Source organism: Mauremys reevesii, linkage group 15 (assembly GCF_016161935.1).
Source record: "Mauremys reevesii isolate NIE-2019 linkage group 15, ASM1616193v1, whole genome shotgun sequence".
Classification (NCBI taxonomy): domain Eukaryota; kingdom Metazoa; phylum Chordata; order Testudines; family Geoemydidae; genus Mauremys; species Mauremys reevesii.
Window position 1 is genome coordinate 26955734 of NC_052637.1, and position 24454 is coordinate 26980187.

Sequence of the window (24454 nt, forward strand, 5' to 3'; positions counted from 1 at the left end):
CCAGCGGAATGAATGTTCCTCGCTCACAGCAGCTCCGAGTTTGGCCCCATGCCTTAATTTGCTTCTAATTCTGTCCTTCAGCTGCAATTCCTTTGCCATGGCATAGCGTTATCATCACAGGGAATGGGAGCCAGGGGTCAGAGCGATAGGAGGACTCCTGCGTTCGTTCTGTGAGCATCAAAGGGGGGCTGGTCTTAGGCGCCATTGGAGAAAGCTCAAAATATCACTCTCTGCGACGAGTGCTTGGTTTGAGGGGTGTCACTAACATTGACGATGCCCATCTGTGCTGTCGCTAACGGGGTCAACTGCTGTCGATTCTCACTTGTGTATGGGGGAGGAGAATTACTGGGGGAGGGGAAGGAAAGGTCGCCCAGGGGGGTGAGTGAAAAGTTCTTCATCCCACCTTGGACATCTGAGTATTCTGACTCAGTGCACAGGAGGAAGCTGAGGATTCTCATTTGTGTGTTCCCTGACCAAGGCCAGGGGTAAGACCTGTGCATGAGACCTGATTCTCTTCCCATGTACACCAGTAGGTTGCTACTACCAGTAACCATTACAGTAACTAGAACGAAGGCGACTCAGGCACAGTGGATTTATACCACTGTAAAACCAGGGTGAGTTAGTCCAGAACCAGCCATGCTTCCCTCAAATCCTCCAGCACCTCCCTACAAAATTCAAACTGGATTAACACACAAGTCAGAAACACAAGCTGCTTTTTCTTTAATTGTACTGTTTTCACTTCTTATACAACCAGCCACGTCTAGTCTAGCATTATTGCTTAAAAAAAACGCATCTACACTAATATTTCAATAACTTAATCTTAAAATGTTGTGGGACAGCTGTAGTCATAAAAAAGTGTCAATGTTACAGGCTCTCATTACAGATGGGAGAGAAATACATCAATGCACCATAAAAAAAAAGAGAATGAAAAAACCAAAAGCTTTGGGTGAGAAACAAAATCAATGGCATTGGAAATAAATGAGTGCAGATTGCTATGGCACAATCTCTGGACTCAGCGTTAATGCATTATGAATCTGCTAAGACTTTGCCTTTACAATGTTGCAATTTCAAGCAAGGCAATACTGAAGTCAATACTGAATTTTTTTTTCTTGGAGATGTACCTTCAGGCACTGTTGTTTCCCACAGGAACATGAGTGAGCACGTAAGTCTCTGTGCAATGCTGACTGCTTGTGGAAAGGGATCTCCCAGAAATCCTCTGAAATCGATTCCTCCTCTGGAAGTACCCGCTGCTGCTATTGAAAGAGCGTTGCCTGTTCTTCAAGTATTCCTTGTAGTTTTTGGTCAGCAGGGTGTAGAGGAAAGGGTTGATGCAGCTGTTGCTGTAGGTCAGGCAGGTTGTCAGATAGTTAATGTTCCTCATGGCTTTAGGGGACAATGGGAAGGATTCGTAATATTGGAAGAGAAGCTGCCAGATCCAGAAGGGCAAGAAGCAAGCCCAGAAGACCAGCACTATCGTGAAAATTAGATACAGCACTTTTTGATTAGGCAGCCGCTTGGTCTGTTTGAAAGAGGCTGTTTGGGACACCCAGTAGGTCCTGGCTAGTCTAATGTAAAGGTAACCAATGATCACCCCTGGGCCAACAATGCTGGTACAGAAGAGGATGGTCAGATAGATTTTGTAGGACAGCTTGCTCCAGGTGGGCAGGCAGATGCTTTTGCGGTCTCTTTGCACCAGCTGGATCATGATGAGCATTGGGAGCGTGAGCAGCAGAGACACCACCCAAATGACGATGGCAATGGCTTTCCGGTAGCTTTTGGACCTCTTCACCGTGTCCAGGGGCTTCAGCACCGCGAAGTAGCGCTCTGTGCTCATGACCGTCAGGGTGAAGATGCTGGCGTGCATGGTGAGGAAATCCAGACTGAACAAGATGCGGCAGCCGACGTCTCCAAAGTACCATTCCTGGATGAAGTATGTCCCAACGATGAAAGGGATGGTGAGCAGGTAGAGCAGGTCTGCCAAGGCAAGGTTAATGATGTAAATGTACATAGAGGCAGAGTATCTCAGGTAATGGCACATAACCACCAGGGTGTAGACATTGCCCGTCACACCGATCACGCACATAATGGAGAGGATAGTCCCGATGGTGCAAGTGGCTATCATGTCCTCCATTGAACTGGCAGCTGGAGCATTGTCCCAGGTAGCATTGTAGGAAATGTTGGGGCTGATTCTAAATGGGCTCCCTTCACTTGCCTCCATGGCCATCGTGGTGGTTGCTGAAAACCTGCTCGCTAGCTCTTCATTTACAGACATCCTCTTGAACAGCTAACTCAATGGTTCTTCTCATACCTTGGGCATTCCCAGGTCAGTTCTTTTCAGCCAAGGGACTTGAACAGGTACGAGGAGCAGGATCATTTCTTAGCAGGTTTTCATCGGATGGAGAAAGGACTCCCTGACAGTGATCTGCACAATGGATCCCAGTTTCTACACAAGGCAAAATGTATCAGAAAAAAAGTGAGTTAGATGTTTGGCAAAACAACAGAGATTATTATGCGGTAGCCACCTCGCTCTGAGGCACATTTTTGCACCGCTTGTGCAGGCTGCAGATGTTCTGCAATGGCATTACTTGCGTGTGCAAAGATGCACGTAATTTTTTGCAAGATCAGGCTGTGGAGGGCCCTACCCCTCACTATTGTGCCATTTCCCAGGTTGCTAGTCAGAGGGAAGCTTAGGAGGATGGGAAGATCACTAAAGGGTTTTATAACCACTACCACAAGACTGGACAGGCTTCTATTTGATGTTGATGGCTTAACAGCCATCACCACTATGAAACCAGACTGCTATGGCAGTTATTAATCTTCTCAATATAAAGGAGTCTAAGACATCAAGAAGAGGGATAACAAGCCTTCAGTTAACAATCTGCAACCAAATCTCTCTGTATTTTTTGTGTGTGTGAGATAGACATGTAAACAAAGACTGAGTTCCACACAGCAGCCTTACACAGAGAAGTCAAGCTCTTCCCAGAACAACTTTTCTCTGAGGTTCTTACTATAACCTAGATTGCAATTTGCACATGGTGGTTAACTGTAAAAAAACAATCAGAACTTATACGCTACTTGAGTATAAAATCATGCTATAGGAGAATTCACTAAAAGCGAGCTCCACTGTGAGTGTATATACAATTGTTATTTATTTTGACACAACTAGAATGAATCTGCATGCTCTGAGTGTGTACGTAGACACTCTACAGTGCTTGAATTTCCAAACCCTTTGGACATGGTGCTCTCCATGAAGACCTCCACACACTCTCTGTGTTCGCATTATATATTTTTACTCACTTAAGCCCAGGCTGCCCTGTCCCCTGGAAACGCCCCCCAGGAGGAGGCTCTGGAGTACTAATCCATGCCAGGCTGCCCCCAGCTGAGCTTTCCCTCCACATTGTCCTCTCCGGCCTAATCATGAGAGAGGCAGTGGGGCCAACCCCCAACCTGGGCAGATCCTGGAGAGGCCCAGAGCTTCCACAGGAGCTCTGGCTCTTGCCCTTGATCCCATTAGCTCCCTGGCAATGGACCCACAGTGCCGGGGCCCTTCCCTGGTTATGGCTGCAGGGAGGGTGGGAACAACACGACAGACGCCATGGAGCCTGAGGGTGGAGGATGTGAACCTGCACCCCATGGCTTGCCCACTCCTCCACCTGGCCCACCCAGACACCACTGCTCCCCCAGGACATGGCAGTGCCAACGAGGCTTGTGGGAGTGTTCATATACAGGGCCAGTCTGGTGCCTAGAGACCCCACTCCCCCGGCACAGTCCTTGGGGCAGGGGTACAGGAGACTAGACATTCCAATAAACCCAAACACCCCACGGGGGTGGGGGGGGGACTGGATCAGACTCAGCAGGGCCCGTTCTCCACCCAGCCTGGTCAGGTCTGCTCTGTTCCAGCCCGTCCCATGCTCCAGAGCCCAGCAGAGCTGCACAGCCCCTGCCAGCTCCCCCTCGGGCACCAGCTGCCCTCTCCTCCCTCCCTTCACCCGGGCATCGCCTCGCCCCGTTGCCGGGCCGCTCGGGAGAGCGAACCCCGCGACAGAGACAGCGGCGGCCCCGCTCCCCAGCGCACCCGGTTAGAGCGCAACGCAGGCGGCGCGGTGCGCCATCCGCGCCCCGCCAGCCCCAGCGAGCCGCCCCGGGGGCTTTGCTCCGCGGCTCCGCTGGGGGACCCCCTGGGTGCTCCCCGCTCGGTGGAGCGGCTCCGCTTCAGCCCCAGGCTGGCGCTCGAGCTAAAGACGGAGTCGCCCTGTCTTCACTGCGCTTGGAAGCCGAGTTAGGAGCGCACCTGCCCTGGCAGCCGAGCCCTACCTGGAGCGATGGGACGGGGCGGGGGGGTCTGTTCCAAGGGCCCGGAGCTCGGGTCCCTGCAGCTCCGCCAGTTTTCGCGCGGGGCGCTCGGATCAAAGGGCAGGTTTGCGGGGAGAGCCCGGCACCTCCCGCTCTCTGCTCCGCCTGCTCCAAGCGCCGTGTTCGCTCAGCTCCGGACACCGTTACTTCCAAGGCTTCACCTGATCACCCAGAGCCCACGGGCTGCGCGGCTCCCCAGGCTGGGAGCCGCAAAATTCAGCAACCTGGGGAAATCGTGACCGTTTTAAAGCAGGTAGTAGTAGTAGCTGGCATCACCACGCCCCCATGCACCTCCCCTACACACACACACACACAGAAGCACCTCCATTCACCCTCCCACACACACGCACCCCTGTACACCTCCCACACTCATACACCCCCTATACACACTCCCATTCGCCCCCATATTCACACATACCCATGCCCCCATACACCCATCCCCATTCACCTCCCATACACACAGACACACACCCCTGTACTCCCCTCATACTCATACACTCCCTACACATACACACACACACACCCATACACACACCATTTGGCCCCAAACACCCCCCCCCATACATCCGCTATACACCCATTACACACACACACACACTCGTTCCCTCCAAGCAGCAGTTCAGAGCATCTCTCAGCAGTCACAGGTTTCCCAGGTGGTCCAGCCTGTTCCCCAGCACCGCTTCGGTAGCCCTGGCACGTTCCATTTAGCTACAAGAGAAACAAAGCTTCATGCTCAAACCTGGCTTTTCAATCCAGCTGCTGAAGTTTCCTAGGGAAAAATAAAATGGTGGTTGGTTTTTTTTTTTAAAAGGGGGGTCTTGGAGCCAGAACTTTCCAAAAGCGAGGACAAGCCCGGGCAGACGGCGAGAGACCTCCGTTCATCTGCAAAGGCGGTGCTCAGAAGCTACCTCGCCACGTGTGTTTGAAATCTGTGCCCCCTTTGCCTGCTATTTATGTTGCTCCATGACGTTAGGCTTCGGGTAGCTCTGACTGCAGCGAGCTGAGATCCTGTTTAAAGCAGCAGCATTTTGGTAGCTGAGGCTTGTTTGGCTGCCTCCCCACCTGACTGGTCACCACCCAGCTGTGACTGCAACATGTCAGTGCTGTTTGACTTAACCCCCAGCACTGGTTATATTCCAAACCTCTAAGCCCCTATTTAGCCTGCCCAAACTGATGCAAATCTCCAAGCATCGGCTGAGAAAGGGTTAAATTCCTGTGGGGAGGTTTGCCTGGCCCAGGAAACCGTGTGCTCCTCGATGCTGATATCAGCTGCAAAGAGGAGTCTGAGTTTATTTCCACTGGAGAATTTATTGCCAGACGATCCTGCGTCGTTCGGGGTATCACGCACAACACCTTCTTTTTTAGCCCCACAGTAGCAAACAGTTGTCCAAGCAGCGTAGGGTTAAGCTGATTCCCTTTCATCAGTGTTACAGAAGGGAAATAAGGACGGAGAGCAGCTGGAAAACACCATTCTGAAAGGGGCTGGGATTGAAAAATCATAAGGCTAATGGGTCAGCAGGAATTTTTTTAGCAGCTGAATATTGGGAGGGTGGTTTGCAAATCCTGGGCCTGAACTCTATCTCCTTTACCCTGGCATTACACCTAGGGACTCCATTGACTTCAATGAAGTTGTTCCTGATTTACACCAGCGTGAGTCAGAGGAGACTTGGGCCCCTTGGCTTCGATGGCATCACTTCTGATTTATATCATTGCCCGGGGAGATGCCAATCGGGCCTGTCGTCTACTTTGTTGGGTTGCATTCCAATAGCAGCAGCAGGTGGATCAGTGGATCTCAACCGTTCCAGATGACTGTACCCCTTTTAGGAGTCTGATCTGTCATGTGCACCCCAAGTTTCAGCTCACTTAAAAACGACTTGCTTACAAAATCAGACATAACATACAAATGGGTCCCAGCACACTACTACTGACAAATTGCTCACTTTCTCCTTTTTACCATATAATTATAAAATATATCAATTGCAATATAAATATTGTACAGTACTTACATTTCAGTGTGTAGTATTTAGAGCAGTATAGACAAGTCATTGCCTGTATGGAATTTTAGTTAGTACTGACTTTGCTAGTGCTTTTTATGTAGCCTGTTGTAAAACTAGGCAAATATCTAGAAGAGTTGATGGACCCCCTGGAAGACCTCTGTGTACGCAGACCTCTGGTTGAGAACCTCTGAGGTAGATGATACTTCCAAGCACAGATCACTCTGCTGTCTTTTATCTGAGCTGCCAGCACATGGCAGTACTGTGGTCTACCCAGCCCATTCCAGGAAACCTGGAATGGGCTGGGTAGACCACAGTGCGTTTTTGCTCCCTCTTATCTTTCCATTACTAGCCAAGAGTCAGTGGCCTGATTTAATTCCCTCTTTGGAATTGTTTCTTCTTCATTCTCCATTTTTAATATTCCTGCCGGCTGGGAGCTCTCAAATGTCTGGAGTTGCTAAGGTGTCTTCACTGCAGCGCTAACGTGTGCTGTCTCCAGCTGAGTTAATTCCTCTCCAGTTAGCCTCACTCCAGGGAGAATGGCCATGCCATGCAATAACACTCTCGCTGCACGGAGCTGTCCTGTTGGCAGCTGATGAGCTGTGCTAACTTGAGCCTTTTACCCTCTGTGGGCCAGCTAGCTCCAGCTGAAAGGGGAGTCAGGTGCCCAGCCTACCTGTGACAGGTTCAGCTGAAGGGTGAGGCCCACCCTAGCTCCACATGGGGTGGTTAACTGCCTAGGTAGCTGGAAGGCAATTCATTAAGTAAGGAGAACTTGGGCCTAATAAAAAGACTTGGGAGAGGTCAGCTGAAGAAAGCCCCTGAGGAGAAAAGAAGCTCCCAAGGAGGGGATCTCCTAGGGAGTCTGACTTAGGTGAAAGTTGTCCAGGCAGGGTTGCCTGGGAGAGACCCATAGCAAGCAAAGAAAGGACTGCAGAGCTCTCCACGCAGCAGAGAAGTATGAGGCCTTGCAGTGAAAGGAGCTGCTGCTGGCACCCAGAGACTTGTTTTGGGACTAAGAAGTTTTATCGGGGCTTGAAGATAAGAGCCTTTAAACCAGTGTATAAGTGCTCCTTTCAGACGGCTTTAGTAAAGGGAGAATCTCTGCTGGGTTTCTTCTTGACCAGGCTGCTCAAGAGACTTCATTGTTTCTTCATTTAAGGGGAAATTGAGGCAGGCCACAGCAGAGCTCAAGAGGTGACGGTGCTCCTTCTACACCACAACAGATGTATGTAGTTGGGACTCAAGTTAGGGGCAAGGCAACACTAGAGTGATAATTCAAGTTAACTCTGCAGCAAAGCCAAGCTCAAAGTCAACATTACTATGAGAGATGGGCCCAGCATCAAAAACCCCCTTCCAAACACCCTTAAGTTTAGGGCTCATTGATCTGGATCTGAATTTTGCATCTAGGTCCCATCTCTTATTAATATCGAAAGCAGCTGATTTTCTTTACCAAACTGCCCCTCTCCTTCCACTGGCGAAAGAACAGACAGTCAATCTGAAAAACACTGCTGTTTTCTCCCTACACGCACATCTTCCAGGTAAGTGTGCTGCTGTTCTGGGGCTGGTTTGTTGTTCTCAGATGCAGTTCAGGTGCTGTGACTAATGTTGAGCATTTTGGCAGACTGAAAATATATCCTATTCTTCCCTTCCTTCTTGTTAATGTCCTTTCCTCGGTTGTCAACTGCCCTGTTATTTCCTGCTGATCACTAGCAAAAGCTGCTTTAAAAAAATTAAAGCTGGAAAGATTTTGCCAGCATCCTGTGGGTTATTATTTGATAGGAAGAATTTTCTGCCAATCCATGTGCTTGGGCCTCATTCTCCTCTTGTAAGTGTCAATGTGTAACCCCACTAATTCAATGAAACAGAGGTTTGTACCAATGTAATGTGTGAGTGAGAGGAGAACCGGTCCCTTTCACACTAATGCAATGGTTAAAAATTTGCCTTCTGTGAAAAGGTTATTAATAAATAAACTTAATGCTAAAAACATCCTTTGAAATGTAAATAGGAACTGGGTGGCTGGGCTGCGCTTCGCTAGGTTGGTGGTTCTAATTTAGCCTATCTCAAAGTTATCATCTGTTGGTGGCTTGTGTGAAATGAACATGATGATCTCAGTGTAGTTTCCAACAGAGAGGTGCCTCTACCCCAGAAATGAGGGGCTTTCTCAGGAGAGAGCTCAAGGTTCAGATGGGGATGTGTTGCTTGAACTATCTCCTCAGGTCCAGAGGTTCCATCGGCCGTGCACTGCTACCCGCACTGATCCTGCTCTGTATAAACAGAAGGCTGCTATTGTAGCGGCACTAAAATGGCACAGATTATTTTTTTTAGAATGGTGTGGGCCATTCTCCAAATGGAAACACTTTGACTTGCAAAATCTGAGCCCTTTCCTTGTGGAGCCCTTGTGACCATAAACAAAAGGACCGTCTCCACTGAGACATTGCTCTGGTCAACGGGCGTTTGGCAGAATCCTTTGTAATCCTGCTCATTCCATAGTTATGACAGCAGTTGATGGTTGGCTTTCCACTCATGGCCTGTTACCCTGTGCAGCACGTAAAGCAGCTTTAAAAACACACGCACTTGTAATGTAATTCTGTTGTCCGTGCACATGGGACCACCGTTAGAAATTAACCGGGGCCACACGCTTATCAGACAAAAGTAGCTTGTGGCAGCCATTGGCAGGAAGCCTTGAGGGAGGTTTGACAAGAGATGTGGCCCGAGTGTCAATCTCAGGTTTCTATTCCTGGTTTTTATGCTGATTTGCTGTTTGACTTTGGCTAGTTCAGTTAGCCTCACTTTAATCATCTGTCAAATGGAGACTGGAAGAATCAGGTGTCATTCATATTTCTAAAGTGCTTTGAGATCCTTAGACAGGAGTCCTAAGTCGAGTGGGGCTACCTACTTTTTTTGGTTTGCTGTTAGTTTTGAAAAATTCAGGGGGGAGTTTTGGGTCAGCCCAAAACGAATATCTTTTTTTGACTTTTCGGGGAATTGAAAAGGTTTGTTAAAAGTCATTTCAGGTCAAACAAGATGTTTTGTTCAGCTCTAGATGTTTCATTTTGACTTGGGGCGTTCTTAAGCACTTTAAAATAAAAGCAGAAGAAATTTGGAAACAAAATCTTGTTTTGACCACCCCCCCAGAAATGGAAAAATTTGTGTGGAAACGTGTGTGACCAAAACAATTTGCCAATATTGCAAAAATGTTTTGGTCGATCCAAATCTGCATTTTTCTCTGGAAAAAAAGTTTTTTGGGCTGAAAAATTTTGCCCAGCTCTAGTCCCAAGCATTGCTGTTTGTAACAGGGAACGTCATCTCCTTGATGAGGAATTAGATTGTGAACTCTTTGGGCCAGGGACCGGGTCTATCTGCTTGTATAGCACCTACCACTATGAGATCCCTGATCCTGATTGAGGCTTTTTGATTTCACCACCACACAACTAATGAATAAGTAATAAAAATAACCAACTACAGCACACAAGGCAAGGGGGATCTGTTCTCCACAGTGGCATAAGAGAGACACCCCGTTCAATGTGATTGCTATTTCAAAGCTTACCCGAAATATCCAAACTTCTTGGGGCTACAGATCTGGGCTGTCAATCTCCCCATACCCAGCTTTTCCACATCCATGTTTGGCTACAAAAGTTGTGATAACTGATTTTCTTGCAACATTGAGCACCCTGCCAGGCCAGGCCAGGCCAGGCATATTCGTTTTGTCTGTTATTTCTTTCATAAGACTCAGTAAAGTGCTTCTTTAGCACTGCAGGGAGCAGCCTGGGTAGAAGCAGGTAAAATGCAAAATACATAAGGGAAATTATCCCAGGAACACTTCAGACAAAAGCATTTTTGTTCCAGGTTGGCTCTAGAAGAGGACGGGGGTTGGAGCTGGACAACGGTTCTCGTTTGTCTGACTTGGTTTACTCATCTACGTGCATGACTTTTGTTAACAGCAGGGGGAGTCATGCCAATGGCATTTTTGGTTCCTTAGTGCCTCAATCCCTTCTGAAAATGAGGCATAGGATCCTAAATCAGCTAGACATTGCAGTGCTGAGTGCAGCAATACCTAAATACCCTTAAAAATCTGGGTCACTGTCTTTACTACGAAACTTGGTGTTTGAATATTGTGTTAGCTGCCATGATGCTGGCTATGTCTTTGCAGTCAGACGGGGGAAGTGCTGTGCGCTTGTGTGCTAACTGATTAAACCCTGGTCCTGGGAGGGTTTAACCATGACGAACCGACTCGACACTGAACATGACTTGCCAGCGGGCTAGCAAACTTGATTTTTCCTTTAGAACTGTAGATAAAATGCTCATCCTTGCAGGATTTCAATTTCCCCATCTGTAAAAGGGGGCTAATAACACCAGGGGTATTAGAGAGTCAAGGTGGGTGAGGTGATATCTTGTATTGCACTAACTTTTGTTGGTGAGAGAGACAAGCTTTTGAGCTCCACAGTGTAATAACTTGCTGGTCAGTAATATCATGGTGAGATATGAGTAGCAACATTATATGTAAAGTTATGATTTCAGCTTAGTTCATGACTGAGGAGTGTTTACCAGACAAGTCTGGGGAGGAGGTAAACCAATTTCTCAAAGACAAAGGACAAGCTGATGCCTCTAGCCAGCTGTCATCAAAGTTGATGGGCCATCACCTGCCAAGTGACCATTCTTGGGCAAGGAAGGGGGGCAGGAACAAACAGATCTGCATCTTAGCAACCAGTAGCATGGAACTTCTTTTGCCATGAGATGCCTTGTCTCCATCCTCACAACGGGAATGAACTTTATCTGGGGGTAACCCTCAGGAAAAGGCATTTCAAAGGGGGACTGGACTATAAAGTGTGGGGAAAACCACCCCAGTGTGTATCACCCTATCCATCTCTGTCTTTTTCACCTAAGAAGACAAAAGAAACCAGCCTGTTTGACTTTGGGAGAGATCCTGACCTGAAATTTGGTCAGCCCTGTTGCTGGGAGCACGTGGTAAGAATTTTATCTTGAACCAAGTCTAGTTGGTTAAGTTTTAGTACTAGGATGTGTTTTATCTTTATATCTCTTCTAACCATTTCTGGCTTTAATGCCTTATACTTGTGCTCACTTAAAACCTCTCTCTTTGTAGTTAAATACACTTGTTTTCTTCTTTAGTTAAAACGAATCCACTGCTGTGAATTGTTTGGGTAACTCCATTTGATGGCAGACTGTTGTATGTTGATTCCCCTAAATGGATCTAATATACCTGGAACTGTCCAGGAGAGGGCTGGACAGTGCAGAACACACTTTTTGGGGGGTGGGGTGGGACAGAATTCAGGACTGGGAGTTTGTTGGGGTCATTCTCCAAGTAACCAAGGCTGCTGGAAGCCAGTGTGTGGCTGGTGTTTGCTGACAGGCTGCTGGGTCAGCGTTGGTGGAGCCAGGGCTGTGCCTGGATGCAGACACCTGCAGGGTGTTTGTGACTGGCCCAGGTGGGAGCTACAGCAGCAAAGCATTGCACGGCACCCAAAGTTGCAGGGCAGGAGTGACACAACACCTCATGGGTCTGGATCGCACCCTGGAGTGTCATCGTCTGCCATTACAATCAATGTGCTGCACATCAGTGAGAGACGGAGCACTGGTGGGGTGGAGCGGTTAAGGCATCCTTTCGCTTTGCTTATCCACAGTCTAAGCAGCTGTAATGCAAACTCCTTTCCACTGCCAGGTGCTTCCATGCTGAACTGCTATTGCCTAAGTGTGTAGGGGGCTTAGAGCTGAATCCAGGACCCCACTGGAGCGGTGGCTGACAATGAGTAAATGAGTAGGTTGCTATTCACTGGCAAGGGAACGACTCAGCAGTCCCTGTGTCCTCTCCTGTTCTGAGTAACGGTACATTTAAACGGCGCTAGCCCTAGAGGACTTGAACACGAGCTAATGTGCTAGCTAAGCTCTCAAATGGGTCTCAGCCTTGAAAATGCTCTTTGCTGGTAGCTTCCTTTGCTCACTCTTCCTGCTTTGGCCTTGCTGGTGCAAGAGGTGCCCTAACCCAGCCAATGCACTGGGAGACCTCACCCTACACTCTTGACATTTTTGTCTCTCTTCCTGTTTGGTGGTGGTTGTTTTTTTGTCATTTGATCCTGTAGGTAAATGCCATTTGTCCTCTCCTTTCCAAGTCATTTTTGCGTTGCCATAGGCTGCACCACATGGAAGAAACCATGGGATTGTAATATTCAGAAGGCAAACTTGGCTTATGGGTCTGTTTTCCCCCTCCTAGAGCTCGTTACACCGAGGCTGTGTGTCTAAATGCTCTATTGATGCAGGGTGAGATTCACTCCTCAGCAGAAGGCCCTGCATGAGGTTTATGCATCACTTCAGTGGTGCCTCGGTCTTTTACCCTCTGCTTGGGGGTGAATTTCACCCACAGATATTAGGAGAGATGAGATGCAACCGAGGTCTATTCTTTAATAAATTGTTAGCAGACTCTCTGCTCTACAGTACTTCTGGCCTAAACGCTTCTCTTCCCGTGGAACAGCCCCGGGCTGGGGAAATATTGCAAAGCCTCCAGGTGGTTCTCATGAATGTTCCCCTCAGAGTCAAGTGGAAAGGGCAGAGGGCATGACCTTTATCCCCTAAGGATCTGCAGATAAATCAGGTTCCTGCTCCATACCTCCTGTGCTCTTGGTTAGGAACCTGCCCTTCCATGCCATGAAAGGGTGAGAGGGATAAAGGAAAGGTTAATGTCACCAGGAGCATCCCCCATCTTTCTTATGCTCTGCTCTGACCCAGCAAGTCCCAGCAGTGAGTGGCTAGGCAGAAAGGCTTGTATGGACCTCCCAGAGCGGAGGATACATGCTGTTGGTGCAGGGAGCTTCTCAACCATTCTTCCCATGGTTTGCAGCAGGAAGAAGCTCCTGGTCCTTCATAATTAGCAATGAACAGTTGATCCTGTGATCTATGGTTACAAAGCTTATTAGAAGGAGACATTATTTCACCTCCGCCGGACTGGTTTGACTCCAGGCCAAGGCACTACAAGGGCAGGACATCACCATGGATGGCCACTTGTGGGACATGAGCCAGCGGGCTTGCTTCAGATTCCAGGATGAGTGTCCTCGTTGGCCATGTCAACAGGGAGCCTCCAAGGACTCCATGGGCAGGGAGACTGCAGCCTCAGGATGGCAGTAGTCCTCAGGGCTGGTTCGCCTTGACACTTGTAATCCCTTGTAAGGAGGAAGAACAGCCAGTGGATGCACCAGCTCTGCTCTCTGCTGCTTTTCCACCTGCCCTCTGATCTGCAGAGAGTTCTCATGGAGCTGAGCCTGTGGGGGTGCACGTATCCCACAGGGGTTCTAAGCTTCTGTACCATGCCCCCTTCCACAGTAGAACTGCGCAAGTTCTACTGGGTGAGGGTCCTCTGCTGCCCCCAAAGACAGTGGGCAGGCATTGGCCGTCGTCTGCCCTGGGATGCATATGTGCAATGCTGTTAACTATACATTCTTTTTAAAAAAAATGTATAGATCCTAAAGAACTCTTTCCCATTAAACAAATGGCCAGCCTGCTTTCTCTGTCCATCTGCCCTTCCATCCATCACTGTTGGGTTCTTTATAGCTCCCAGAACCAGAATCTGCATCTCGACTATCCCTTTGCTTTGGACATTCCTTCCAGACCTGACTTGGATTTCAAAGCTGACTGTGAGCTGGTCTCAGATTGGTGCTAGGGCTTCTCTGCAGAATCATTCATGTTGGAGATTAGCTGGGACGAGACTGAGTTTAGAGCTGGCTGGCAGGGCTGATCTGGGTTTTGGCTTTCAAGTGCAAGTCACTTACATCACCCTCTTGGTTTAAGAGAGTGAAACCCTTCTGAGAAAAGCATGTTATTGATGCCTTATTTATGAAACGGACGGACGTATGCGGCATCTGCCACTGATATGCAGAAGGATGCCGATCTCACTTTGCCTGGGACCACATGGCTTCCGGGGTCAATCAAACTAAATTAAACAGCTCTGCTTTGTTTCTCTAGTCCTCATACACTGGGAATGAATAGTCACTTGGAAAAATAAGCCGACTGTAATATCCCAGCCTGTATCACTGCCCTCTCCTGGGCTGAATATGTCAGATGGGCTTGTGTGGACTGACTATAGGTTCAGTCTAGTGGGCCTGATCTGAAGCTCATTGAACCCAAGGGAAAGAGGCAGTGGACTTGGGATCTGCACGCTGGTTAGAGGCCTGGATTAATCTGACCCCATGTGGAGAAGAGAACATACATGCACGTCCGAGTCTCAGTTCAACCACATGCATTTGTGTGAAGGGTGAAATCAGTCACAGCTCCTTGCTTTGTTTCTTTCAACCAAGGAACTTGGACTGAAGTTCTCATCTAATCACACAATTCCCAGAACTCAGGATTTAAGAAAAACACCAATTATCTAGAGATGACAGAGAAGTTGGCAAAAGTGTCAATGCAAACCTTCTTCCCATAGGTGCTGGAACTGGGGGTGCTCCTGCACCCCCTGGCTTGAAGAGATTTCCATTATATCCAGAGTTTACAGTTCAGATTAATGGTCTCAGCACCCCCACTATAAAAATTGTTCCAGCCCCGCTGCTTCCTCCTCCCTTCTCTCTTTAAATGAAACTAGTGACTTTGACTTTACAGAGATGACAGCAGCCCCTGGCTCCCCTGGCTGCCTCTTAGTATGGCTAATGTGCCACTCATACACAGTGGAGTCAGCTGTCTCATTAAGAATTTTAGAGCAAGCTGCTCTCCTAGTTCCGCTGTGGTTTTGTGCAGGCAGGGGCTCCCCAACCCACACAGACACATTTACATTTTTATTAACAAGTCAAATATATGCTGCCCAAGCTTCTTTTTCCTCCGACATCTCTATCCCGCAATGGGACTTTTTCAGTGCCTGGAAGGATCAGGGAGAATTCAATTACTCTATTCATAGGGCGAAGGGAATCAGGCTACGCTGGGCGTGCAGAGGTCGTTGTTTGACTGCTGCGAATAGTGTAGAGAATGCCATTTAATACATGCTTTCCAGCACACATGGAGATGGTGTCTCACTTCTCCCCTTCCAGACCAATTATCTATTCTTTACATAAAATTCCCTGCATGTAAATTGTAATGGGGAAGTGTTCTAAAATTCTCATCCTTACTAACCAGTCACAATAAAAACCAAGCTGGGGCCTTCTCATAGGAATCCACTAAAGCAACATAGGTGTATCCTTAATGATTATGTTAGATGCATATGTGACACTGGCACCCCTGGGTGGATTGTCAGCTGTCATGTGGCAGCTCCTACCTCAGGGGACTGGCTGGGCTCTCCTCCCTGCCCCAGACACTGCAGCCTCTGGGGTCCCAGCTCCACTGAGGTTTAGCCCAGCCAGCATGATAACGGAAGTCTAGGTAGGCCAAGTTTGAGTGAGTGGCACTGCCACCCCATGAGCCAGGTCACAACTCCACTCTCACAAATTTGGTCCAGTCAGGGGGGTGGGGCTAACCCTGAGTGGCGCTGCAACACTGGAGCTTGCAACACCCACAGCGCAGAGCCAAGCCCAGCCAGCCCCACAGCACCAGAGCTGCAGGAGCCACCACTGTGGGGTAAGTGCCAGGCAGGACCCAATCCCCCCAGAGGACAGGATCTGACTGAAACCACCCCAGGGCCTCCACCCCCAGCTACTTATTGGGTCATGACAGGCTATAACCATTTACAAATGGGTCCTGAGCCTGAAAAGGTTGAGAACCACTGGCTTAGCTCATGCACCAGCAGAATCATCAATCTCTAGTTGGCCTAGCCACCACTAGAGTGCAACAGAGCACCACCCCAAGCAGGCATGGCTTACTGTGGCAAAGTACCTTCCTCTCCTCAGCAGCCCCAGTCCTTTTTGGCCTTGGAGACACAGGTTTGGGCAAGGCAAATCCTTAGCGGTAGCACATGGTCCGGTTATTCCTTTCCCCAGTCCGTCTCTTGTGCTTGTTTTCCTTCCCTCCTGAGGAGAGAGAGCAGCCTTCCTTCCTGGGAGAGTTCAGGGTCTTGCGGCACCCAGCCTACTGGCAGCTTCCCTGCTTCTCTCACTCTCACCCCCTGCCCCACTTCCCCGCAGGGGAGGGTTTAAAAAGGTCACAAGCAGGTGGAGCCAGCTGAACCTAATTAGTTCCCTAGTAACCCCTGTTCCAGCTGTACCTTATTTCCCTGTGGTTATCTCTCCTCAGTGGATTGGGAGAGGCCTTTTAACCCCCTGAAACTAATTACTACCCCCCCCCCTTTGTAGATGTTTGTCCTGGGTTTACCACACTTACACACAGTTTAAATCATGACCCAGGACTCCTTTGTGCTAGGTGATGTACAAATACAGAACAAAAAGAGAGCCCCTGCCACAAAGATCTGACAATCTAAGTATAAGACAAGAGACAATAGGTGGATACAGACAGGGAAGCACAAAGAAACAAGAAGACAATATTGGTCAGCATGACGGACAGCCTTCTTAGCACATTGGTAGCTTAACTGTTGTCAAATAATCTGTTTACCATCAAATATGCCAGTTATTCATAGTCAGGTAACAAAGAATGATCCAAGACATACTCAGCAAACCCAGGATCATCATCTGTACATAAATGAGCTGCCTTTTGGCCAAACTGGGACTGTGTCTATGCTAGATGACTGCCTAGACTATGACTAGATGATGGCTGGTGAAGGAAGGGATGGGAAAGGCCCACTGAAAGTGAGGCCATCCTAGCCATGCAGCTTTGCACCATGGGCCCACTGCTGGGCTACTCTAGGGTTGCATTCTCATTGCCCTCCAGGTCACTATGTTGTGTGAGATTTAAAAAAGGCTGTCTTATTGACCAAGGGAATTGTGGGAGAAGAAGTCAGTTCCTCCATCATTTCCAGTGGAAACTCCCATGATTCCATGGGAGCTGTTGCCATTTCCGAGACCCTTTCTCAAAATGGAGGGCAAAGTGAGCACTCAGCTTTTGTTCCTTGCTCAGCGAGAAAGGTTTCTGCTAGAGCTGTTGAAAAGCAGTTGTGAATCATGAGAGATACAAGGTGAGTCAGGACAGGGTGTGTGGCAGCATTTGAAGAGACAGATAGAATTGTAGGACTGGAAGGGACCTCGAGAGGTTATCTAGTCCAGTCCCCTGCACTCAAGGCAGGACTAAGTCTTATCTAGACCATCCCTGACAGGTGATTGTCTAACCTGCTCTAAAATATCTCCAATGGCAGAGATTCCACAAAATTCCTAGGCAATTTATTCCAGTGCTTAACTACCCTGACAGTTAGGAAGTTTTTCCTAATGTCCAACCTAACCGCTCTTGCTGCAATTTAAGCCCATTGCTTTTTGTCCTGTCCTCGGAGGTTAAGAAGAACAATTTTTCTCCTCCTCCCTGTTTAGTATTCTCTTCTCTACACTAAACAAAACCAGTTTTTTCAATCTTTCTCCATAGGTCATGTTTTCTACCCCATTAATCATTTTTGTTGCTCTTCTCTGGACTTTCTCCAATTTGTCCACATCTTTCCTGAAACGTGCCAAGAACTGGATACAATACTCCAGTTTAGGCCATATCAACGTGGAGTAGAGCGGCAGAATTACTTCTCGTGTCTTGCTTACAACACTCCTGCTAATACATCCCAGAAGGATATTTGCTTTTTTTGCACCAGTGTCACATTGTTGACTCATATTTAGCTTGTGACCCCAGATCCCTTTCTGCAGTTCTCCTTCCTAGGCAGTCACTGCCCATTTTGTATGTGTGCAACTGATTGTTCCTTCCTAAGTGGAGTACTTTGCATTTTTCCTTATTAAATTTCATCCTATTTATTTCAAACCATTTATCTAGTTTTTCCAGATCATTTTGAATTATAATCTTATCCTCCAAAGCACTTGCAACCCCTCCCATCTTGATATCGTCCGCAAACATTATAACTGTACTTCAGTTCAATCCTTGAGGGGGCCATTTGGGGATTTAGTTGGGGATTGGTCCTGCTTTGAGCAGGGGGTTGGACTAGATGATCTCCTGAGGTCCCTTCTAACCCTAATAATCCATGATCCATGATTCTATGATACCTACTCTCTATACCATTACCTAAATAATTGATGAAGATATTGACCAGAACCAGATCCAGAACCAATCCCAATGGACCCCACTTGATATGACCTTCCAGGTTGACTGTGAACCACTGATGATTACTCTCCAAAAATGGTTTTCCACCCAGTTATGCACCCACCTTATAGTAGCTCCGTCTAGGTTATATTTTCCTAGTTGTTTATGAGAAAGTTATGCGAGACAATACCAAAAACCTTACTAAAGTCAAGATATAGTACATCTACCACTTCCCCCCATCCACAAGACTTGTTACCCTGTCAAAGAAAGCTATTAGGTTAGTTTGACATGATTTGTTCTTGACAAATCTGTGCTGACTGTTACTTATTACCTTATTATCTACTAGGTGTTTACAAATTGATTGCTTAATTATTTGCTTCATTATCTTTCTGGATACTGAAGTTAAACTGACTGGTCTGTTATTCCCCAGGTTATCCTTATTCCCAGTGGACAAAAGTGATCCAGTGGATACAGTGTACTTGGACTTTCAGAGTGCCTTTGACAAGGTCCCTCACTGAAGGCTCTTAAGTAAAGTAGGAATTTATGGGCTTAGAGGGAAAGCTGGTTAAAAGATAGGAAACAGAGGGTAGGAATAAATGGTCAGTTTTCACAGTGGGTATCAGTAAATAGAGGGGTCCCCGGGGGATCTGTCCTGGGATGAGTGCTGTTCAACATATTCATAATGATCTGGAAAAAGGTGTCAACAGTGAAGTGGCAAAGTTTGCAAACGATTCTAAATTACATCTCTGCTCCAAGCTGAAAAGTCCTGGTCTTATTAATCTCGCCTCATATGGAAGCCATTCCATAATCCTAATAATTTTTGTTCCTCTTTTCTTAACCTTTTCTCATTATATCTTTTTTGAGATGGAGTGACCACATCTGCATGCTATATTCAAGATGTGGGTGTATCATGGATTTATATAGAGGCAATATAACATTTTCTGTCTTATTATCTTTCTCTTTCTTAATGATTCCCAATATTTTGTTCACTTTTCTGACTGCCTGTTAGAGAGCTTGTTCCTTCACTCTCCCACTTCCCTGGTCCTTCTCACATGAACAGAGAGCAACAATACCCGAAGTCCAAAGGTGCAAACAATTTGGAGTTTATTGGAGTGAACTTCCAGCAAGCTTAAATCCAAGTTCCTTTTTCCTTATTTTCGAATCCCAAACTACTTCTTGTTTGCCCCTAATTTATATAGCAATATTCTTAGCTATACCTTAAGCAATCATTCTACTAAAATTTACCTAACCAGTCCTAACATATTGTAACATGATTAGCTAACCAATTATATCCCACCACCTTAGTTAGTTTGCACCCAGCAAAATTAATTATACAGAAAACAGAAACAATCACAGAACCAGACAGAGACCATGCAAATAAACATACAAAACAATACAGAAGTGAGGATTTCACAACTACATCTATACAGACATAAAGGTTTCCCAGCTGTGTCTATTGATAAGTGAGTTCTTACCAGCCAGAAAACTATCAAACTAAATTTCCTTTTACATCTTCTAGGCTCTTCCCTTTCTCTGGAGATGAAAGATCGGATCACCTTCCTAACAGCCCCAGATTGCCTTATTTCAATATGGACTGTCACAGTGAGAGAAAGCCCTTACACAGATTCTTTCTTTTATACCTCTATAACTAGCTAAATGATAAACATATACCTAAATTTTTAAAGTATAGGCCTTTGCAGACAGGCTTGAATATCTATATTCTAACTCTGCCACTGCACATTGAGTGGATGTTTTCACAGAAACTATCCACAATGACTCCAAGATCTTTCTTAAGTGGTAACAGATAATTTAGACCCCATCATTTTATATGTATAGTTGGGATTATATTTTCCAATGTGCATCATTTTGCATTTATCAGCACTGAATTTCGTTTGCCATTTTGTTGCCCAGTCACCCAGTTCTGTGAAATCCTTTTGTAGCTCTTTGCAGTCTGCTTGGGACTTAACTATCTTGAGTAGTTTTGTATCATCTGCAAATTTTGTCACTTCACTGTTCACCTCTTTTTCCAAATCATTTATGAATATGTCGAATAGGACTGATCCCAGTACAGACCCCTGGAGGACACCACTATTTACTGCTCTTCATTCTGAAAACTGACCATTTATTCCTACCTTTTGTTTCCTATCTTTTAACCAGTTACCGATCCATGAAAGAACCTTCCCTCTTATCCCATGACAGCATACTTTGCTTAAGAGCCTTTGGTGAGGGACCTTGTCAAAGGCTTTCTGAAAATCTAAGTACACTATATCCACTGGATCCCCCTTGTCCACGTGCTTGTTGACCCCCCTCAAAGAATTCTAGTAGATTGGTGAGGCATGATTTCCCTTTACAAAAACCATGTTGACTCTTCTCCAACAAATTATGTTCATCTATGTGTCTGACAATTTTGTTCTTTACTATAGTTTCAACCAGTTTGCTGAGTTCTGAAGTCAGGCTTACTGGCCTGTAATTGCCGGGATCACCTCTGGAGTCCTTTTTAAAAATTGGAGTCACATTAGCTATCCTCCAGTCATTTGGTGCAAAATCTAATTTAAATGATAGATTACAGACTACCATTAGTAGTTCTGCAATTTCACATTTGAGTTCCTTCAGAACTCTTGGGCGAATACCATCTGGTCCTGATGACTTATTATTGCTTAGTTTATCAATGTGTTCCAACACCTCCTCTAATGACGCCTCAATCTGCGAGAGTTCCTCAGATTTGTCACCTAAAAAGAATGGCTCGATTTAGGAATTTCCCTCACATCCTCAGCCATGAAGAGTGATGCAAAGAATTCATTTAGTTTCTCCGCAATGGCCTTATTGTCCTTGATTGCTCCTTTAACATCCTGATCGTCCAGTGGCCCCACTGGTTGTTAAGCAGGCTTTCCGCTTCTGATGTACTTAAAAAAAATTTGCTATTACTTTTTGAGTCTTTGGCTAACTGTTCTTCATATTCTTTTTTGGCCTTCCTAATTTTATTTTTATGCTTACTGATCTGCAATAATTCGATGACTAATGTATGTGAGCTGGTCAGTGAGACAGTCCCGGCATAAATATATTGTGTTATTTTGCTTTCCTGCGTGAATGTATTGGTCTAACTTAATGCTGGAAAAAACAATAGGAAAACAACACAATGTTTCTAGATAGGCAGCCTCCCAGCAAGCACATGGAGTGCCAATTACTAGCCAATGGCAGAGCTATTAGGGTGAAGATGCTACTTTCAGGCTACAGTTTGAAGGTTCACAGCTGCTTTTCCAAGGCTGGGAGCCTTGAGACCAACAGGCTATAAACAGTTAAAAGCTGAATTGATTCCTGCGTAGAGGGTGATCAAAAGACTGAACAGGTTTAAAGGCCTCACTCCATGAACCGGTTTGTCAGTTAAGGGGACAGATTATGCAAAATTATATCCTGCTAGTGGCCTTGGGGGAAGCTTGTGGGAATCTTAGATCTAGCAGGATCCCTACATAGAAGATGGCTAGACACTTGGCAAACTTGACGTGTGTATAGTCTGTTTATTGTTTTAAGGAATTTTTCTGAAATGCTTTGGTCCTAAATAAATAATATGTGCTTTAAGAGGCTGTCTGGTCACTGGGTATCACTGATCACAGCTCGGGGAGGGAAAAGAACTGCTGATACTGAGCCTAAATGGCGTGGAAATAAACTTCCCTTTTATTTTATTTTAGAACATGTTTTGTTGCACAATTGCTACAGATGCTGCCGATGCCTTTCAAAACTCTAATGTGCAAGAGCAGCATTTTCCCAAAGGATGAGGAAGTAGCCTTGTAAATGTGCTGCTGCCTTTTGATGCCAAGTGGTTGAAGAGACTCATTTTTGCAGGGTTTGCAAATGGGGTCAGACCCGCAGCTGTTTCATAGGGAGTGTGGAGAATCTTGCCTCTTGGACAAACAGTTTTTCAAGCCACCAGTGCCAGAAAATACAAACACCTGCATAAATAAACAAGCTCATTAAGTACAAAAATTAACAGCGTATGCAAGTGACTTTTCCCATCAGTCCTGAGTCCTTGTTATCTGTCCCGGTCAGGTGGGAATGGAAAATATTTTGACTGCAGTGTTGGACTTTTTCCACTAGAGGTGCCTGTTCCTGCTGCCGCTGGGCTGCTCCCTCTTTTTCTATTATGGTTTTGTGCTGATTTTCATCACTGCAATATCTGAATTGTCTTTGTTCCTCCCACTGGCGGCTTCCCTGCCCACCCTTCTCTCAGGGTATGTCTACAGTTCAATAAAAGACCCGCAGCAAGGCCGCAGCTGGCCCGGGGCAGCTGGCACAGTCTCAAGGCTCAGGCTTCAGGGCTAAAAACAGCAGTGTAGATGCTTGGGCTGAAGCCTGGGCTCTGAGAGCCACCCCCCGGCGGGATTTCAGACCCCAGGCTCCAGCCTGAGCCCGAACATCTATGCTGCTGTTTTTAGCCCCAAAGCTCGAGCTCTGCGAGCCTGAGTCAATTAGCCCCGACTCTGAGTTCAGTGCTGCGGGGTTTCCGCTGCATTGTAGATATTCCCGAAGTGTGTTAGGGCAGCGGGTCCCAAGGTCCCCCTGTGCAGCTGCAGTAGGTACTGCGGCCCACTATTAACACTTCTGGAGGGAAATGATTAATTTTATTACCTACATTTAAACTATAACACAGGAAATAAACAATGCCCATGATTCCTTTTCATTTTAATGTAATCCATTGTAAGGCTAGAAATCCCTAGCAATATGCACTCAAAGAAATGCTTCAAGATCTATGAAACCAAACAGTATTAGTTAAAGTCCACTTTATAAAAATGTTGACAGCAAAATGTGGTGTTCAAACAGGAAAAACACAATTTTGTTTAAAACCGAAGAATAAGCAACACAACAAAGTTAACAAAGGTGTTAAAAACCACATTGTGGTGGTGCTTATTTTAAAACAAAATAGTTGTCCAATTTTGAACATTATATTGTGTTTTCAAATTTTTTTTAGTGTAAAATCTAAATTTCTGTGCCGTGTAAGTAAAGACTCAACCCAACTCTCTACTAAGTAGAAAATAATAAAATATTGTAAATAAAACTATAAAATAATAGTTATATTAAACACACTGAGGCAATGGGTACTCATCCGATGTGAATACAAACTTCAAGTATGCGTCGTCAAATTTGCTTATCACTTCCTTTACTTTTTTTTGGCTGTCTCATTTAGTGTAGCTTTAGATGGTCTAGGACTTTCATTATCTTCTCCACCAGTCTACCCGACTCGTTTTTGAAAAATATATGGATCTGTTTTCAGATTGAAATACTGCTTGCAGTTTTTTACAGTTATAAATGGCAGACTGTGTTGTACATTGCTAGGTTATCTTGCAGCGAAATGCACCCTTGTACTCGTGAGAATTCAACTTGACATATTGCAGCTTGGGTTTCTTAAAAAAAAAAAGTGTATACTCTGTCCACCATGTACAGGTCAAAATATTACATTTATATCGCTTTTCTTTAGATTGCCCGAGTCATGCGGCATTAAAGATTTACTAAGAGCTTGCTTGGAGAATGCAGTTGTACTTTTACCATCATGTCCATTCAGCTGGGATCACATCACTCTTTGGCTGGACACAGAACTCAAGCTGCTACTGCGTTTCCCTGCAGCTGAACAGAGCTCTGTTATGGGGGGTTATTTTAAATCTTCAAGGATGCAGCCTTGAAACAATCCCTCCCACAACATCGGTTGCAAACAGAGGGTCACAGGGTGCGCCATGCTAACCTGGGAAACTGTTGAAGGTATCGAGTCAGGACTGCTCCTCCCAGATTGGGAAAAAGGGGATGAGAAGCCGGTTAGGGTATGTCTACACTGCGATAATAAACCTGCACCCCTGAGACTCAGAGCCTGGGTGAGCCGGCTCGGGCTCAGGCTGCAAGGCTATGAAATTGCAATGTAGATGGTTGGGCTTGGTCTGGAGCCTGGGTTCTGAGACCCTCCCGCCCCATGGGGTCTCAGAGTCCGGACCATCTACACTGCAGTGTTATAGGTCCGCAGCCCAAGCCCCGTGGACCCAAGTCAGCAGATCTGGGCCAGTCACGGCCATGCTGTGGGT

The 24454-nt window shown here is 46.4% G+C and overlaps 1 protein-coding gene across 1 annotated transcript; it reads right to left on the reverse strand.

The window, feature by feature from the left end:
• Positions 1–755: 755 nt before the first annotated feature.
• On the reverse strand, positions 756–16242 carry LOC120383431 (urotensin-2 receptor-like). The gene is made up of 4 exons (XM_039501580.1): positions 16136–16242; positions 5093–5122; positions 4315–4577; positions 756–2443 (listed from the first exon to the last, which is right to left on the reverse strand). The coding sequence occupies exon 4, from the start codon at positions 2270–2272 to the stop codon at positions 1124–1126; it is 1149 nt and encodes a 382-aa protein (XP_039357514.1). The 5' UTR covers positions 2273–2443; positions 4315–4577; positions 5093–5122; positions 16136–16242; the 3' UTR covers positions 756–1123.
• Positions 16243–24454: the final 8212 nt, after the last annotated feature.

Excerpts from the sequence above, each read along its gene's own strand:
- LOC120383431 (XM_039501580.1), bottom strand. The coding sequence starts at position 2,272 with ATGTCTGTAAATGAAGAGCTAGCGAGCAGGTTTTCAGCAACCACCACG.